Source organism: Vicugna pacos, chromosome 6, assembly GCF_048564905.1.
Source record: "Vicugna pacos chromosome 6, VicPac4, whole genome shotgun sequence".
Classification (NCBI taxonomy): Eukaryota; Metazoa; Chordata; class Mammalia; order Artiodactyla; family Camelidae; genus Vicugna; species Vicugna pacos.
In genome coordinates, this window is record NC_132992.1 from 33,102,424 (window position 1) to 33,122,256 (window position 19,833).

A 19,833-nucleotide genomic window follows, 5' to 3' on the forward strand; every position below is an offset into this window, starting at 1 on the left:
CTTTGGTTAATAACTAAACCCAGGGTTAGTTAATGATCAGTAGAGAAATTATACATAGTCTGAATCCTAACCTGCCTAAGCATGGGACCAATTACACATGGTCAAATAATCAAGATAAAATAAATGGAAAGGGTCAGTTAATCATCACTTTAGTGAAGGGCCAGTTTCACAAAGTCAGCAATGTCTGAAAATGTGTTTTCCTAATCTGAAGAAGAATAACTGATCCAAGTAATACCTAGATTGTCTCATTCAGGCTTCTGCTCACATTTTCCTTCTTCTTTCAGACCTTTACTGACTCATATTTCAAATAGCAGCCCCAACTCTACTTTACTCTGCTTTACTTTTCATCATAGATCTTATCTCTGACATTACATAATGTGTTTGTTGATTGTCTGAATCCCACACTGCTTTCACTTAGCACAATGTTTTCAAGGTTCATCCATGTTGTAGCCTGTGTTAGAACTTCATCAGTACTCCATTCCTTTTTATGACCAAATAATATTCCATTATATAGATGGATATGTTTTGTGTATCCATTCATCAGTTGAGGGACATTTAGGCTGTTTCCACCTTTTGGCTATTATGAATAAGTTTTGGTGGGGAGATATATTTTCATTACTCTTGGATATATACATAGAAATTGAATTACTGGGTCAAATGGTAACTCTGTGTTTAACTTTTGGAACTGCCAGACTGTTTTCCCAAGTGCTTGCGTATTTCACATTTTTACCTGCAGTGTATGAGGGTTTTGATGTCTCTGTATCCTCACCAGCACTTGTTTTATCTGTCTTTTGTTATTATAATCATCCTAGTGGTGTGAAATGGTATCTCGGGGTGGTTTTGCTTTGCATTTCTCTGATGATTAATGATGCTGAGCATCTTTTCATGTGCTTATTGGCTATTTGTTTGTCATCTTTAAAGTAATGTCCATTCAGATCCTTTGCTCATTTTTAAGTCAGATTGTCTTTTTATTATTAGTTGTGAGAGTTCTTGATATATTCTACGTACAAGTCCCTCACCAGATATATGATTTGCAAACATTTTCTCCCATTTTGTTGGGCCCATCCACTTTAAAATTAAGAAGTAACATAAATGTCCATTAAGTAGATACATATAGGGAGAACAGACAAGATAAGGCATCAAATAGAGTAGGAAGTAGAAGAGATTAAGAAAAAAGGAGGGAAAGATACAGATTCACAAAGAAAGACATATTCAGAGCAAAAGACACAAATGACAATACAGAGACTTTCATAAATTTAGTATTGGAATTGACACACTTTTTCTTGAAGGGTCAGTAAATATTTTAGGCTTTGCAGGCCATACAGTCTCTGTTGCAGCTACTCAGTTCTGCTGTTGTAGCTCAGAAGCAGCCATGGGCAGTATGTAAAAAATCGGCATGACTGTATTCCAATAAAACTTTATTTACGAATATATCAAGTGGCTCTCATCAGTAGTGGGCTGACTTTAAAGTCATATGTTTTGCTAACATATACATAAATAACTACTACCATATAAATTGTTTGAATAAAATCAGGTCAAAACCTGATCTCATCAATAGACCAGACCAGTTCTCCATCCCTCACTTGAATTTAAAAATTGAACAATTGACATAGTCAATGGTGTCTTTGAAGAAAGGTTTTATTTAATGGAAGATTATTCTACCTGGAAAGAAAAGGCTTATCTCTCAGTATTTAAGAGTTCTGAAACAGTAAAGTTGAGCTCTTTATCACTACTGTGCAGGTTGAGGAAACTTAAGCCCCAGTGTGAGAGGTAATAATTGTATTGACCACAAACTGTGCAACCCATAATTTAAATCCCCACCTGGTGGGCTGCTGTGGCTTTCTCATTCAGAGTGGGTACCTCTGACATCTTATTAACAGTCCTCCAATTGCTTTTTTGATAATGAAGCATTTTTAGGGTTCTTTTTTGCTCAAATCTCTTTAAGCACCATGATTACTATTTCAGTTATAAATCTGAACATGTAACTGCCTTTTCAAAACCCTTTGCTGGCTTCCCATCACCTGTTTCAGACTCTTTGAGTGACACATAGTTCCCTTAAGATCTGTTTCCTCCTAACCTCTCCAGTCTCATCCACAACTACCACTTTAAATCTTATGTACTAATATAAGTTCTTATATAGGTTGTTTATTAGCTAATATATAGGGTAGGTTTAGTTCTTTGCAGTTCTTTTATATGTCATATAGTTTCATACCTGCATGCCTGGAATACCTGACTTCCACACTCTGAAGACTGAATAGTTACCTCTTAATTATTATTTCCATACTTTATACATACTTCTTCTGTTCTGCACATCACCTTGTGTTTTACTTATTGGTTCACATGTTTGGGTGTCTCTCCTACTATACGATGATGAGCTACTAAAGGACAAGAACCCATACTATTCCTGTTAGTTTCCAGCTCCATGTATCCATCACCCTGCTTGACCAGTTCTCAACTCATGGCCAGCCTTCGTCTGTACCTCCTGCCACCCCATCCAGATGATTTTGAAGCCAAAGCCAGATACTATATCATTTCAACTTGTAAATATTTCAGAGTGCATCTCTACAGACAGGTACTCTTTTCTTAAATATAACCATGTCATGCTCAAATAATAATAATTCCCTAATATTACCAATAATCAGTCAGCATTCACATTTCCTCATTTGTCTCATAATTATTTTAAAATTTTGCTTGAATTGAGTTTCAGTAAGGTCTATATAGTTGACCTGTATGTCTCAAGTAAAACTTTTTTTTAAACTGAAAGTTTCCTCTCCTTTTTTTTTCACTATTGTTGAAGAACATGGTCTTTTGTCCTGTAGGGTTGTTCATACCATGGATTTTGTCCATCGTATCCCCACAGAGTCATTTAATATGCTTGTCTGTTGTCTATATTTTCTCAACATTAATAGTTATTTAGGCTTAATCAGAATCATCTGATTTGCGGGGCTCAGGGCGGGCAGTGAGGCAAGACTCCTTTATAGCAGTGTTGTGTGCTACCAAGAGGTATGCAGTGGTTTTCTGTCTCTCATTTTGTGTAGCCATTGATACACAATGGTACACATTTATGGTAGCCATTGGTGAACTTTACATAGATCCATCGATTAATTAGGAGTTGCAAGATGCTGATATTTTAATTCTGTAATTTCTTTCTCATTTGTTTAGCTAGAGTACTTTGAAAAGAGAAATTTCCATTTCTTAACTGTATGATTACTGTGTGGTATAATTCAAAATACTAAGACAGATATTATGGAATAAGGGAGTCAGTTTCACAAAAGATAGACAAGGCAAACTAAGAGATTTTGAGTGTCAAAGGAGGATAGTGAGTTTACGAATACTACTTAAAGTAAAATTCTAAGACTTAGCAACTCCTTTACAAGTGTTCAAAACATTAAATAAAAAAATTTTTAAACGTTAAAATTTTTTTAATTAAACAAAAATTTTTTTTCAATTAGGAATAATTGCACCTCGGTTAAACCTCATTGGCTGCTATACCGCCACTGTGCAAAGCTACCCCTGACATTTAAAAGTAAAAATTAGGAAAGCCATTCTTTAGTACAAAAAAACCCTAGGTGGTCAAGCTAATATTCATTTCTGAAGTACATATTTTAAAATTAAACAAAACTCCCCTTTTAAAATACTGCAATAAAATGCACACCCCACATTGGACCAAAATATCTTATGTTTTATCATAATAAACCATTGAGCTCTCTCTCCCTTTGCTTCTGTTACGGTGCCTCTCTCAATATCTTTCAGTGGTTTCTCCTTCACTTTCTCCAGCCTCTTGCCATTAACTGGGCCTAATTCAGAACAGAAGTTTTAAAATACTCTCTTCAGTAAATAAAAATTATATTCCATGTTATCAGTTCTAAAAGAGTGGGAATCCAGAGCATGAAGACCATGATACCCTTAACTGGTCCTAGTGTGAAGTCACAGGAAAGGAATCTGAATATCAGAGTAGGTGGTTTCATACATCATTCCAATAAAATAAGCAATATTTAACACATGGTGTTATCCAGTGTTCAGTGTTATCAACAGAACTACTTTTATTATTTTCTGATCTATGTTATTGTATTAATAAAATAATCCCAACTTTAAAAAAGAACAAGTAAGCAAAACTTGTCCTCCTTTAGAAAAAAAAGAAGTTGGCCTTTTTATGAGGCTGAAGGATTTGAATGAGACAGAATAATGAGTTTGCTCACAACTGAGATGTATAAAATACTGAGATTCATAACTGAGTTAGGGTTTAGAGTCTTCTTTGATAGATGTATTTGAAATAAACTAAACATTTATACTCTGGCATCAGGTAAAATCACTTGTTTGTCTCCTCTAACAGTTCTTGGTGGTAGTTCTTTTTTGGATTGATCTTTCTTCCTCTTGGAATGGTCAGATCTGAGATTTGGGTTTGAGGTTTTTTGGGTCAGTAGGTGAAGTAGGCCTAGGCAGAAGACCCCCTAACAGCTCATTCTGACTCCCTGGAGTTCCACAGGGGGTCTGTTCCCTGTGCACGGGTGACCCTTGGTGATCTGTAAGGAAGAAGTAATTCATCTAGGGCAAGACTTGGGTTTTCTTGGCCCAAGCCTGATACTAACTTAATTTTACCACAAACTGATCCCAAGAGTAGGTTAGGATGTTTGGGGTACTATCTCTTGGCTATATATTATATCTATCTGCAATACCTATTGCTCCCCAACCCTTTGCCATTTTAGGTAACTCCCAAGATTGAGTGTCTTTTCTGCTTCTGCACTGTTCAAACTTTCTAAAATGAATATGTTTTTACTTTGATTGAAAACAACAACTTAAAAAAAATAGACTATAATAAATTCTTATCTGTGTAGAATTAGTTTGCTTTTTAGTAGAAAGAGGCTAGGTACTATATGTAAACTCTGAAATACATCTCTTTAGTAAGGTGGCAAAAGCACCTTGCAAATTAGGTGAGAACAAAAAGTTTATGATAAAAATGCTGAGATCTAGGAAGGACCTTAGACAAAAGGTTTATAGTCTGAGTAGGGAGGAAACAGATGAGACATAAATACTGCTGTGTATTCAAAAGTAGAGCCTGACAAAGCTAAAACACTTTCTAAATATTAACTTTTGATCTGATTCAGTAATCCCATGGTAGGCTCATCAGTATATCAAATAGTAAGTTAAAGCAAAAGATAAAATTATTTGCCCATGCCCAGAAATAAAATTCAGGAATAGCTAATCTCCTTCTCTGCCTCTTTGCCCTTTACCATAGCAGCATTAACAGCCTGCGGGTGTCTCTGTGTGAGTAGCTTAGGGAAACTAAACTGGTTACCAGTGCTCTGTAATGGCTAGGAATGTTGAAGCTGAGTCCAAACTAATAGTAACCAAGTAAGGTCAAAACCAATTCTAAGCTTGAAAACTTTTTTTTGGCCTAAGATGAGTGATTATATTTTTAAAGGACCATTTCATGTCAGAATATTCTCATTAAGATATTAGGAAGGCATTATCTTGGAAATGAAAAGCTTTGGCTTTCTCTAGTGCCAAACCCTCTAGTTTTGGGGAATCATGGATTAAGTCAGAGGCTCCAGAAAAAAATGGTCAGTAATAAAGTATGAATTGATGGATTTCCATTTGTTGCTAGAAGTAAGGGGAAAGGAGCTATGGGGATGTATGTCAAAAGCCTGTTTTTCCCTAGCAGGTGTGGAGTTTCCAGAAGAAACAAACAGACCTCCTTATCGCCTTTTATAAGCATAGAATCACAAAATTAGAAGCAGCCATGCAGGAGGCACAACAAACATTGACCAATCAGGACAAGTAAGTGACAAATCAAATCACCAGAGAGCTTTTTTCTTTTCAAAGAAGCTGTAGCCCTTATTTCCTTATGGTTGCAAAGCCTGAAAATTGCTCCATGCATGTTTATGTTTGTCTTGGGTAAATCAGGTTCAGAATTTTGGGTCCCTCAATCTCCATTTTATTTTTCTCCTTCTTCCCTCAAGGTGCCCTCCCCACTTTATAGCTTTCCTCAAAAACTGCTTCTTCAGAAAAATCAGACATAATCTTTTCATGGTAATAATGATGGGAGACAGCATTTACAATGTTACCTCTAAGAGGGTGTATTTTGGAGATCTTAAGCTAAAAGACGGAATCCGTGATTGAAATTTTCAGACATCAGCAGGCCAGGGGTGTGTGTAGAGGAAACGCAATTCTGTGTAAACTCCTCTGAAATCACAGCAAGTGGACTGCTCATTTTGTCCACCTGCTTCTCACCACTAAAACCCTGCATCACTAGATCTCTGATAGAAACACCTTGGATAATAGCAAGCATCTCTCTGGAAGAATTTAGGTGTTGATTATAATGAAAATCGGGTTTTTTTTTTTACCCCACGGACCTGATGGAGCTGATTGTTTCCATCTTTTGCCTAGAGAGCTGTCAGTCTTAAGGAAAGAGAATGGAGAACTGAAGAAATTTCTAGCCATCCTAAAGGTGAATGAAACAGATTTTCCTCACTATTATCTTTTCTCCTACTGTGCCCATCTATCTAGCTGACTGTATAGTGTTTCCTAACCTTTTTCATATCATGGCACATGTAACTATAATATTTGTACAGCAAGCACACTGTAGTAAATGGACAAGACCACAGACGACCTTGGAGGGATGAAAGAACAAAATTTAGGACACTGGTAATCCATTCCCAAACACCAGTGAGTCATGACATACCACTTGGAAAGCTCTCTTACAGAAGAGATATCTGTTATAACTTAAAATTTCTCTTCAAGAATCCTAAGGCACCCCAGGACACTTTCTCTCACTCAAACTCTATTTCCTAGACATTTCTCTCTTTCCAAGATTGTTCTTTGTGCTTATATAATGTTCCTGTTGATCTTATTCTTGTAACTGTTCTAGCACATTATAATCCTGTCATTTTCCTTTCTCTCCCCATAGACTGTCTGTATTTCCCCACATTTTTCAGTCTACAGGATTCCCAGTGTGTTTTTGTGACAAGGAGCTGAAGTTTTCTTCCCCCAAGGCTAATAATTTCCTAAGGAAACACTGCTGCTGATTTTTTTCCCCCTAAGATTGAGAATCTTGGTAACTGCAACTAGAGGACATTGCAGCTTAGTTATCTGACAAGTAAGATCCATTGATTGGGACCCTTGAGCTATAGCTTCCTTCATGCCTGTTTTTTTTTTTTTCACCTACAGGAATCTCCAAGTTGGTACCAAGGAAACAGGTCAGTTTTATCAGGCTCTGTACTAGCTTTCTAGGAAAATTATTGTCCTTTCTTGACTCTCAGCTGTAACTCCTGTGTGGTCTCTGAGATGGAGGAAATGATTTATGAATTTGTCTTTCACTTGGTGAAGTCAAGAGAGTTACTCACTGAAAAGTGCTGAAGTAAAATCTTCAACGTAATGCTCACCCTTGATCATCACCTTATGAAATCCTACTCATCCTTCAAAATTTAACTACCATGTCATTTCCTCTGTCAAGACTTTATTAGGCAGAATTAGATGTTCTGTTATTCATTTACTCAATAAATATTCATTACATACCTTCTGTTTATGAAGCACTATGTTAGGTTCTGGGTGTATATCACCGATTCTAATTGTGCATGTCTGCATCCTACCAATTGTTAAATATTTTTAATACCAGCTCTGTATTGGTGGATTAAAAAGACATGGCCCCTGACACACGGAAGTTATAGTCTAGTGTTCTTTCATACTTCCGTACTTCTGATATACTCATTATAGCACTTATGTTGCTTTTCTTTTCTTTTCATCTCTGCTGCTAGGCTGGGAACCTTTCAAAAATAGGAACTATATTCTAGTTATCTTTGTAACCTCAAGACCAAAGACATATAAGCACTCAATAAATACTTGTGGACAGATGGATGAGGGGATGGAGGGAGTAAGGGAATGGTAGATGTATGATGCATAGATATATGTGAAGTTGAGAGTACCTGGTCAGGCACTAGGAAGAAAGGATTTCAGAATTCCTTTTGTGGGCAATAGAGAAATGGAGGTTTTTCTTAGGGAGCTGGAGAGCCAAGAAGTCTCATGGAAACTTTGCCTCCATATTTTGGGGTAATACCTGTAATATATGGTAGTAAGCAATCTGTGCTCAGAGAGGAAGCTATTATTTCCGTAAACAATAGTCTGGTTGATCCTCTAAGGTAGAACTAACTTCTGCTTAAAGAGATTAGAGCTGCCTTTTTTTTTTTTCCTTGCAGGTTGACCACACCTCGACCAGTGGGCATTACTTCTCCATCACAGTCAGGTAGAGACCAATATCTGTGTGAGATGAGTAAATATCCTTTTCCCATATGGAAGATGGTTTCCTCTCAGAGAGTGTATTGTGATTTTCCTAACCTTATGTATGATATGAAAAGGCCATTCTCCCAGATAACTCACTTGTGACAGATAGGCTAGGCAAAGCAGGGTGCACATTCATGGCAACTTTTCATTCTGCATTTTATTCCCTTTCAGTTACTCCACGACCCAGTTCTCAGCATAGCAGCCAAGTGGTCAGGTGAGTAGAAAACTACACGTCAACATTAAAACTGTTGGCAAAAGTTGGAAGATGAAAGAAATGCCTAGATGTGGCTGAGATGGGGGCTAGGAAGACTTCATGTCTACGTAAAAGTGTAATACTAGGTTTGCTTGTTTTTTCCTTTTTGTTTCACCTTATACAGTCGGTCCTCCTCAGTGGAGTCCATCCCTTATAGAGTGGCTGGCTTTAGCATCTTGGGACAAGTAAGTAGTCTTTACCTTGTCTTTCCAGATTGCAATTTCTAATGCTAAATGATGTAAGCCAAGATTAAAGCAAAGATATTAACCTTATATTGGTTTTGACTTTAATTACCTGATGCCACTCCTGGACTCTTTTCTTTTAGCTATGCAGACCTGATGTTAGAAGCTGACATGGAATGAACAGGGGTGAAAATAGTGCAAGGGTTCAAGGTCTGCACTAACAGTGTCTGTCATGTTCATTTTGGAAGGAGTAAAGCATGGATCCTTCTTGGACTGACATACCCACCCTGGAAGAACAACATATGCTTTAATGTATAATCATAGCAAGAAATAAGGAAGCCAGAGAATCAGGATATATTTATTAATGTTTATTATCTGTCCACCAGGGAGCCAGAGGCCTGCAGGGAAGGAGCACTCCCAGAGACTCTTATACTGGTGAGAGGGGGAAAAAAAGATGTTGGAAACCAACATTCTGTATAGACACCAGCAGATTTCTGGTTTTCTGTGCATAATATAATGCCATTTTACTTTATTTTCTCCAGTGATTTCAGGTACCCAGACACATAGTACTACTTTTCAAATAACGATATTTCTGTTCTCAAACTGATAAGGGGAAATTGAAGCTTGAGTGATAGAAAGTCATTGAAGACCTCTGGTCAGGAGATGGAGGGTAACTTTTGAGTAAAACAACTGACTTGGGGGGCAGGGTATAACTCAAGCGGTAGAGTGTGTGCTTAGCATGCACAAGTTGCTGGGTTTAATCCCCAGTACCACTTCCAAAAATTAATAAATAAACCTAATTACCTCCTTCCCACAAAAAAAGCTAAAAAAAATTAAGTCAGTAAAGTCACTGAGAAAATATAAAGAAAAACAAATTTTAAAAAATAAAATTTAAAAAATATATAATCGACTTGTATTTTTTTAATTGCCACAAGATGGCAGTAGAAGTTAAGTCTAAAGAAAGATTAACTCGTTGACTCTGTAAGCCTGAAGGGCATCTGGCTTCTTCACTGTGTATTAAACCTAAAAATATTCCAGTGAGGAAATATTTTGGTTCCACCCACTTAATTTCTCATCTCTTTCTCCTTAGAACTATTACCATTATCACAATGTTTTCAAGGCATTAGTCAGTCCATAGAGAACACTTATCAGAGAGGATTTCCCTTTCTTTCCCAAGAGGCAGTTTTGAAATTCACAAACCTCTTTCTGGATAACCATTTTTGAAATTCATCAAATAGTTTCCCTCCGACTCTTTCACATTCACCCCTTTGAAAAATGTAGGTTAGGTCTAGCTAATTTATTTCTTCAGGTGAGTAATATTCTCTTTCATTCCTGATTTTATTTATTTGAGACTTTCTTCTTTTTACTTGGACAGCCTGGCTAAAGATCAATTTTGTTGATCATGTCAAAGAACCAACTTTTGGTTTTGTTAATTTTTCTCTGTTATTTTTCTGTTCTCTTTCATTTATTTCTGCTCTAATCTTTCCTTCTGCTTTTGGGTTTAGTTCTTCTAGTTTATTAAAGTGGAAGGTTAGCTTATTGATTTGAGATCTGCTTTTTCAATATAGACGTTTACAGTTACAAATTCATTCTAAGCACTGTTTTCACTGCATCTTTTAAGGTTTAGTACGTTGTGTTTTTGTTTTCATTCATCTCAAAGTATTTTCTAAGTTCTGTGATTTTCTTCTTTGACCCATTAGTTATTTAGCAGTGTTGATTTTCCACATAATTGTTAATTTCCCAAATTTCCTTCTGTTATTGATTTTAATTTCATTTTATTGTTGTTGAACAACATACTTTGTATGATTTAGATCCTTTTAAATTTATGGTCTAAAAGATGGTCTTTCCCAGTGAATGTTCCGTGCACACTTGAGAAAAATGTGTATTCTGCTGTTGTTGAGTGGATTGTTCTATAGATGTCTGTTAGATTTAGTTGGTATGTAGTGTTGTTCAAGTTGTCTATTTTCTTGCTGATCTTCTGTCTAGTTGTTTTATCCGTTATCAAAAGTGGGGTATTGAAGTCTCCAACTATTATTGTTGAATTTTTCTCTTCAATTCTGTCAGTTATTGCTTCATGTATTTTAGGACTCTGTTGTTAAGTGCATATGTATTATATATTTTTAATGGGCTGACCCTTTTATCATTTTGACCTTTGTTTCTAGTAACAATGTTGTCTCAAAGTGCATTTGTTTGATATTAGCCACTCCAGCTCTCTTCTGTTACTGTTTGCACGGTATATCTTTTTCTGTCTTTTTACTCTAAACTTCCATGTGTCTTTTTTTTTTTTTTTTAATGGAGGTACTGGGGATCGAACCCAGGACCTCATGCATGCTAAGCATGCACTCTACCACTGAGCTGTACCCACCCCCTAAACCTCTATGTGTCTTTGAATTCAAAGGGAATCTTGTAGACAGTGTATAGTTGGATCGTTTTTCACCATTTGGCAAGTATCTGCCTTTTAACTGGAGAGTTTAATACATTTACATTTAATATAATTAGTGATCAAGAAAGATGTTTGCCATTTTGCTATTTGTTTTCTATGTCTTATATGTGTTTTGTGCCTCACTTCCTCCATTATAGCCTTTTTTTTGTATTAAATAGCAATTTTCTCTATTATTTTTAATTGAAGTATAATCAGTTTACAATGTTGTGTCAATTTCTGATGTACAGCACAATGCTTCAGTCATACATGAACATACATATATTCGTTTTCATATTCTTTTCACCGTAAGTTACTATACGATATCAAATATAGTTCCCTGCACTATACAGCATGAACTTGTTGTTTATCTAGTCTATGTATATCAGTTAGTATCTGCAAATCTCTGACTCCAAATTTTTCCCCTCCCACCACCCTCCTCCCTGGTAACCACAAGTTTGTTCTCTATGTCTGAAAGTCTGTTTCTGTTTTGCAAATATGTTCATTTGTCTTTTTTTTTTGATTCCACGAATAAGAGATATCATATGACATTTTTCTCTCTCTTTCTAGCTTATTTCACTTAGAATTACAATCCCCAGGTCCATCCATGTTGCTGCAAATGGCATTATTTTATTATTATTTGTGGCTGACTAGTATTCTATCATATAAATATACCACAGCTACTTTAGCCAGTCATCTGTTGATGGACATTTAGGTTGTTTCCATATCTTGTCTTAAATGCCAATTTTCTAGTGTACCATCTTACTTCCCTTATTGTTTCTTTTACTATATTTTTTGAGTTATTTTCTTAGGGATTATAATTAACATCATAATTTATAACAACCTAGTTCAGAGTAATACCAAACTTAATTTCAACAGTACAAAAGCTTTCCTCCTGTATAGTTCTATTCTCCCCCATCCATTGTGTTATTATCATATAAGTTACATCTTTATAGATTGTGTTCTCATCAACACAAATTTATAATTATGTTTTATGCAATTGTCTTTTAAATCAGATAGGAGGAAGTTACAGAAATACACTTATACGTCTATGTTTGCCAATGTAATTACCTTTACTAGTGATATTTATTATTTCTTCATGTAGATTTGAGTTACTGTCTAGTGTCCTGTCACTTAAGCCTGAAGGACACTCTTTAGTATTTCTCATAAAGCAGGTTTGATAGTGATGAATTCTCTCAGTTTAGCTCATCCAGGAGTGTCTTAATTTCTTCTTCATTTTTGAAGGACAGTTTGCTAGTTTTGAAATTTTTGATTGACAATCTTTCTTTTGCATTTTGAATATATTATCCTCCTATGTTCTGGCCTTCATAGTTTTTGAGGCGAAATCAGTGCCAGTTTTATTGAGAATCCCTTGCATGTGATGAATGGCTTCTCTCTTGCTGTTTCTGAGGCTCTTTTTTAAGTCTTTAGCTTTGAACAGTTTATGATGAGTCTGGGTGTAGATCTCTTTGATTTATCCTCTTCGGGATTTGTTGAGCTACTTGAATGTACTGATGAATGTTTTCATCCAATTTGGGAAACTGTCAGGCATTATTTCTTCAGATATTCTTTCTGTCCCTGTTCCTCTCTTTCTCCTTCTGGTGCTCCCATTTTGCACATGATAGTAGGCTTGATGGCATTCCACCAAGGTCTCTGAGGCTGTGTTCATTTTTCTTCATTCCTTTTTCTTTCTCTTCCTCACACTGAATAATCTTGATTGATTTATCTTCAAATTTGCTGATTCTTTCTTCTGCCTGCTCATCTCTAATGAAGTTTGAATTTTAGTTATGGTACTTTTCAATTCCAGAATTTATATTTGCTTCTTTTTAATGTAATTTTTCTTTATTAATATTCTCCATTTGATGAGATCATTCTCATACTTCCATTTAGTGTTTTAGACTTAGTTTCCTTTATTTGAACATACTTAAAATAGCTGGTTTAAAGTTTTTGTCATGAAAGTCCAATGTATCTGGGTTTCCTCAAAGACAGTTTCTGTTGATTATGCTTTTTCCTTTATATGGGTCATACTCTGTTCCTTTGCATGCCTCATAATTTTTTGTCGAAAACTGGACATTTAAATAATATAACATGGCAACTCTAGGAATCAGATACTACCCCCAACCCCAAGGTTTGTTGTTATTGCTGTTTTTTGCTGTTTATTTAATAAGTTTCTAAAACGAATTCTGTAAGGGGGAGGGTACAGCTCAAGTGGTAGAGCACATGCTTAACGTGCACAAGGTCCTGGGTTCAATTCCTAGCACCTCCTCTAAAAATAAATAAATAGATCTAATTACCTTCCCCCACAAAACCCCCCAAAAAAGTAAAACGAATTCTGTAAAATCTGTATTCTTTGTCACATGTGGCCACAGAAGTCTCTATTCTGTTAGCTTAGTGGTTGGCTAATGATTGGACAGGGATTTCCTTAAACACCTGGGACCAATAAATTGCTCTGTCTTTGTTGAGAGACTCTTGTGTATTAGGGGGTGCGCCTTCAACACTCAGCGGGCAATTGACAACTGTGCCTTTCTGCTTGTATGTCCTCAAAGTGGGCCCAAGGTGAGAGCTTAGGGCCTCTCCAGGTCTTTCCTGAGCATGCACATACTTCTGTGCATGCACATGGCCTAGATTCTGAAGAATGTGTTATTCCTTTTCAAAGTCCCAGTAGACCACTCCACAGCTTTTCCTTTGATGCTTTTTGGTTAGCCTGTTGTTTGTCCCAATTGATAGTCACCTCCTCAGGCAGCCTAAACAGATGCCTCTAATTGTTTGCAACAAACACTTCTGGGGAAGAGGCTTTTACACTTGGTGAGATTTAAGCTCCAAGTCTTGGTGAGTTTGGCTCCAAGTCAGGTCAAATAATGACAGCTTTGCAAGTGAAGTCTTCCAGTGAACCAGTAGACAGGTCAAGTAATGACAGTTCTCTGGGAATGAGACTTTGAAAGAGCTCCAGCCCCATTCCATCTCCTATGGTGACTGCCATACTGTTGATTTTCAAGGCTACCATAGAGCTGGAGAAGGAGAAATGGAAATAGGGCAAGTTGACATGACACAAAGCTCACTGTTCTTACTCACATTCAGCTGTTTGTCTGGAATAACATTCCTCCAGATTGCTAAAAGCCCTTTGTTAATTCCAGAATTCTGAAAACATTGATTCTGACCATTTTTGCCAGTTTTCTCATTCCATTTATGGAGAAAATCTGTGGCAATCATTACTTCATCATTTTTGCTGATGTCACTCTCAGCCTTTTTTTTTTAATTTCATTTTTTTAAACTTTTTTTGTTGATTGAAGTATAGGTGATTTATAATGTATTAATTTCAGGTGTACAACAAAGTGATTCAGCTATACATATACATATATGTATTATTTTTAAGATTCTTTTCCATTCTAGGTTATTATGAGATATTGAATGTAGTCTCCTGTGCTATACTGTAGGTCCTTGTTGATTTTCTATTTTATATGTAGTTGTGTGTATATGTTGATTGCAAATTCCTAATTATTATTACCCCCTGCCCTTTCCCCTTAGGTAACCATAAGTTTGTTTTCTATGTCTGTGAGTCTCTTTCTGTTTTGTAAATAAGCTCATTTGTATCATTTTTTTAGATTCCACATATAAATGATATCATATGATATTTGTCTCAGTCTGACTTACTTCAGTTAGTATGATAATCTCTAGGTCCCTCCATGTTGCTGCAAATGGCATTATTTCATTCTTTTTTATGGCTGAGTAATATCCCATTGTATATATATAAATACCACATCTTCTTTATCCAGTCACTTTTAGGTTGCTTCCATGTCTTGGCTATTGTAAATAAATAGTGCTGCTGTGAACACTGGGGTGCATGTATCTTTTTGAATTAGAGGTTTCTTGATATAGATGTCCAGGAGTGGGATAGCGGGATCATATAGTAACTCTATTTTTAGTTTTTTAAGGAACCTCCATACTAGCTGTACCAATTTACATTCCAACCAACAGTGTAGGAGGGTTCCCTTTTGTTCAACCCTCTCCAGCATTTATTATTTGTAGACTTTTTGATGATGGCTGTTCTGACCAACGTGAGGTGATAACTCATTGTAGTTTTCATTTGCATTCCTCTGATAATTAGTGATGTTGAGCATCTTTTCATGGGCCTGTTGTCCATCTGTATGTCTTCTTTGGAGAAATCTACTCCCAGCCAATTTAATGATCCTTTGCCTTTAGCCATTCTTTCTGGTGATCTTCATCTTAGAGGGGAAACCATGGCACAGATACATTAGAGCACATCAAGGCAGTGATGGATCCTGGCCCACAGACTCATGAAAGGGAGAGGAAAGCACCTTTAGGGAAATATACACAAAATGTTATGATAACTCACAGAGAAAAAAATGTGACAAAGAGTGTGTATATGTCCATGAATGACTGAAAAATTGTGCTGAACACTGGAATTTGACACAACATTGTAAAATGATTATAAATCAATAAAAAATGTTAAAAAAAAAAAAGAAAGAAAGCACCTTTATGATTCACTGCTAGGTGATCTGTGGGCTTTTTCACTTGCCATTAGCCCCTAAGCCTAACCTGTATACCAAAAATCTCTGATCCCCAATTCCTTTGCCCTGGCCCCCAGAATACCTGAATCTCTTCTCAGTTCATGGATTATCTCACTGGCTCATTTTTATGCTTTCCAGAAACCCCTTCACCAGCTTCCACTCAGAGCCTATCTTATAGGTAAGTAACACTGTGCTTCCTTTCACTTGGAATCTGTTCACACTGACACTCTGCCAGTAGCCTGGGGTTACTTCTCCACTGACCTGTATGTACCACTGGTGTTTATAATCTACCTTGTAAACAAAAGAAAAGATTGAATGGTACTGTGTCTAATATACATCTGAATTACTTAATTGTATTGTGAGTTGTAAGCAGGGGATTTATTTCCTCTCCGACTTAAATGTATAGGCTCTTCCTTTACATATGCTTCTTACTTTGACCTTTCCTTTTCTCTGCTGATGCTTTTATTTCCCCTCTTCAGACCTTCACCTGCCTCCTCCGGACAGGGGATTTTTCCTTTAAGGCCATCCCTAAATGGGGGAGATTCAGGCCACATAAGAGTCGTCACTCCCAATAATTCAGGTAAGTTAACATTCCCCTAGGAGTAGCACTTCAACCATTGACAAATACACTAAAATGAAGACTTTCGAGGTGAAAAGAAGTTGGGATTTGCACACCCCACATCCCACAAAAAGTACTATCTCAAGTTTGACTCCTATTTACTTCACAGTGAAGGAAATTTTTGGATTTTACCTAAATATCACTCATTCTGTCACCAGGAGTCAAGTTCTGCTGTTTGTCCAGAAGGTCATCCTATGGAGTTAAATTGGCTTTTTGTTTGTTTCTTTCTTTCTTTTGAGATCCCTATGTTGGAACATTGCTGGGAGCTCGGTGCTAAATTAGAATGATAAAACTAGCATCCTTTTTTTCCCTCATGTTTTCCAAAAAGGTACCTCTGTTAACCAGTCCTCATGATAAGGGTCTGTCACCTTTTAGAGCTCACCAAGATCTCTATATTGTCTCTGTATCTTTCTAGTCACCGTTAAACTCAGTCTCAGCCCTCCATGTCAGCACCCCATCTTCACAGGAAAAGAATGGACTTTATAACCAACTTCTTAAATTGCTTAGCTCATAGTCTTTTCCCTTCTAAGTAGCATACTGTAGATTAAGAACCACTTATTTATCCTGATCCATAAATAGCAATACTGAGGAACTGCCTGAGAAAGTTATCTTCCACCATTCTGTTCTATCCTTCAGCTCAGAGGGAGAGCAGAACCACCCCAGAGAGTCTTCCTGGTTTCCAGCTACCAGTCCTGCAGGTGAGTCCTGGCTAGTCTAACGTGTCTGTGCATGAAAGATTCAGTTAGGCTTGCAAACTAAATGCCTCATGCTGGTCTCCTGTTGAGGTGGTAGAATGTAACCAGTGGAGAATGACATGGATGTCAAGTGTGGTAACCATATGTACACAATTTTCCAGAGTGGTCTTAGTTTCAAAGATTCTATCCCACTATCAGATTAGCTTCCTGGTTTGGGGTTTAAAAATTAGGTCACCTAGTGGTGAAAGGCTTTAAACTAAGAGATCTTGGCCAAGGTGAACTAGGTAGGTAGACACAAATGACATTCCCGCAAGTTTCAAAGAAAAGTATTTTCAATGGAGTATATCTTTTGGATAGAAGTACTGCTTGAACTAGGAAAGACCATTTCACATCTCCAGAGGTGGCTAGAATAATGTTTTGTAAATTTATGAGACTGTGATTCGGGAAACAAGAGGAAAAGGGCATGGGAACGAGAAGAGAGGTTTAAAAAAATTAAGTGAAAAGTCCAGCCTTGCCTTTTAAGTTAAATTTTAAGGCTTGGGTTTTGAGGATATTTAGGCCAAGCTCCTGGTGACCTACTAAGGTAGGTAAATATTTTTCTCTCATATTCCAAAATGCCCTTTATTTTCATCAGCAAGAAATTAGGGTCTAAGCCCTAAGAGGCAACACTGGGGAAATAACATCCTAAGATCTTCACAAATGGAGGGATTAACCTACAGATAAAAAAAGATGTAAAAGACATACAAATCATCTGCAGATAAATGGCTCCCAGTTGAATCTTGATTGGAATAAACTGTAAAAAAAAAAAAAAGCCCATTTATGAGACAGTTGAGAAAAACTGAATACCTAGTGGACATTTGATATGAAGGAATTGTTAATAGTTTTTTGGGCAAGCATGATGCTATTGTGGTTACGTTTTTAAAAATAGTTTTTATCTTTTGGAGATGCATACTAAAATATTTATGGATTGAAAGGTAAATGATTGTCTGGGTTTTGCTTCAGTGTAATCCAGTAGAGAGGAGCAGTGAAAGAGTAGAAATGAAAGAAAATTGGCTATGAGTTAATTATTGAAGTTGGGTAAGGAGTACATGTGAATTCATTATACTATTCTATTTTTGTATTTTTGCAAAAGTTCCATAAAATTAAAAAAAAAGAGTTACTGAAGAAAGTCCCACCTCCCCAGAGGCAAAAGGATTCTGTGTCCCTGGTAATCATCTCTGGTATGGTAGTCATATGTTCCAGGTTTCCCAAAACTGTTCGATTTTCAAATATTCTACCTTATCACCACCATAAACTGCTGAAATATTCCAGTTTACTTATCATAAGTAGCAACAAAGCCTTTGTCACACTAGATGCATCAAATCTTAATTAGGAAAAATTAGTTTTCATGAAATGAAGAAGACTATGGGGAAGCAACAGTGGTGGTTTTCTGTCACGATAAACTTCATATCATGACTTGAGAGGGCCTTACTTGCCCTTTTTTGTTATGAACACCCTTAACTGCCTTCCTGTCCTGTGCTGCAGAATCTCTACCAACAGAGGCAGATGGGATTAGCCAGGGGGAGAGAAGCATGGAACACTCCCAGATAGACCATCTGCAAGTTCTGTGATGGACGGACGGTAGCATCCAATACACATTTAAGCGTGCCGGCCTTGGAAAATGTACCCCTGCCTTGTTTCCTGATTTCACTTTGTACCTTCTCTCTCTCAGTCTTTACCCTATAAACCCTGTATTACTTCCTATGAAAGCAGTCAGGTCTTATGTAAGATTAGTGCTTCGGAAGATGTGTGTATCTCTCCCACAAGATATATGTAGCTCCCTTATTTCCTACAACTTGAAACAAAGGTTATAAAATCAATTCTTGGCATCATTAGAGGTCGGGGAGGGGGTTATATGCTCATTAACCATGTTTTATTTCTGGATTTCGCTTTTTAGCTATTCTCCCTCTGGCAGTGTTAACAAGCAACAACTCTGTTCCTTGCCCTAATTTATTATACTTTTTCTATTTGCCTATTGTTTCCTCTATGCCTAGTTACTATTAAATGTGTTGTTTTTCCTTTTTGTTTGTAACAGTTGGAGACCCAGGCTTTCAGCTTACCAAAGTACACAGATAATAAAATAAAGAGGATGCCCTTTTACATGCAACTCTGTTGTTATTACAAACTCTAGAATGACGGAATAGGCAAAGAACACTACCACTGAGATCAGATTTATTCTTTGAATACTAAGGGGTAGAAATGAGGAATTAAATGGCTGGGCCACTGGCAGGTGTACCTTAAGCAAAAATATTGGAAAAATGTAAAGATAGCATCTGTCTGAAATGATTTAGGTCTTGGGAATGACCTTGTAGCTTGGTGGGATCCCGCTACCCTTTCTGAAACGGAATTTATTTTTAAAGGCATTTCTAGGCACCCCCTCTTCTGAGCAAGAGCCTCTGCTGTAGCAGGTGCAGAAAACAATCTGCCTAAGGATAGATACTGATCTACTGCCTTTGAAAGTTTTGTTCTTTTACTTTACTTCAACATATCCTGCTGCTTAAAAAAATAAATAAAAAGTATACTAAATCAGAAAGTTAATGGATTTGGCTCCATTAGTCTTTAAACCATAGAAGTAGCAAAGTGTAGGAGAAAGAAACAGTTTTATTTTTGGCCTTTTTATTATTATTCTAGCAATTTGGGGCTTCCACTCTTATTTCTAGATGGGTGAACCGATTGATATCTTTATATCTGACCCCAGCTGGTGAAAACCATTCTAAAACATCAATAATTAATTCAGTTAAAGACCATGGTCCCTCTGTCCCCAAGACAGATCCTATAAAGAGAGGGAAAAGTCCTTTTCCGGGCACAAATTAAACCAAC

At 36.7% G+C, this 19,833-nt stretch overlaps 1 protein-coding gene and 1 non-coding gene across 11 annotated transcripts in view; one reads left to right on the plus strand and one right to left on the minus strand.

Annotated features, from left to right (window-relative positions):
• Positions 1-19,833, plus strand: part of RNF212B (ring finger protein 212B) — a 49,900-nt gene that overhangs the window by 25,840 nt on the left and 4,227 nt on the right. For 5 of the 10 annotated variants that reach the window (XM_072962830.1, XM_072962833.1, XM_072962832.1 and 2 more), the window contains 11 exons: positions 5,660-5,778; positions 6,388-6,448; positions 7,168-7,196; positions 8,193-8,239; positions 8,449-8,491; positions 8,655-8,715; positions 9,099-9,147; positions 15,799-15,838; positions 16,140-16,240; positions 16,916-16,977; positions 18,499-19,113. In XM_072962830.1, the coding sequence (XP_072818931.1) occupies positions 5,660-5,778; positions 6,388-6,448; positions 7,168-7,196; positions 8,193-8,239; positions 8,449-8,491; positions 8,655-8,715; positions 9,099-9,147; positions 15,799-15,838; positions 16,140-16,240; positions 16,916-16,977; positions 18,499-18,564 (678 nt within the window). In that variant the 3' untranslated portion in view covers positions 18,565-19,113. Of the gene's footprint in view, positions 1-2,411; positions 2,573-5,659; positions 5,779-6,387; positions 6,449-7,167; positions 7,197-8,192; positions 8,240-8,448; positions 8,492-8,654; positions 8,716-9,098; positions 9,148-15,798; positions 15,839-16,139; positions 16,241-16,915; positions 16,978-18,498; positions 19,114-19,833 lie in introns of those variants that run through there. The other 5 variants (XM_006217308.4, XM_072962839.1, XM_072962835.1 and 2 more) reach the window with 4 other exon arrangements.
• On the minus strand, positions 3,367-3,509 carry LOC116281118 (U4 spliceosomal RNA). Its single transcript, XR_004190569.1, has one exon. It is a non-coding gene; the product is annotated as a U4 spliceosomal RNA (small nuclear RNA).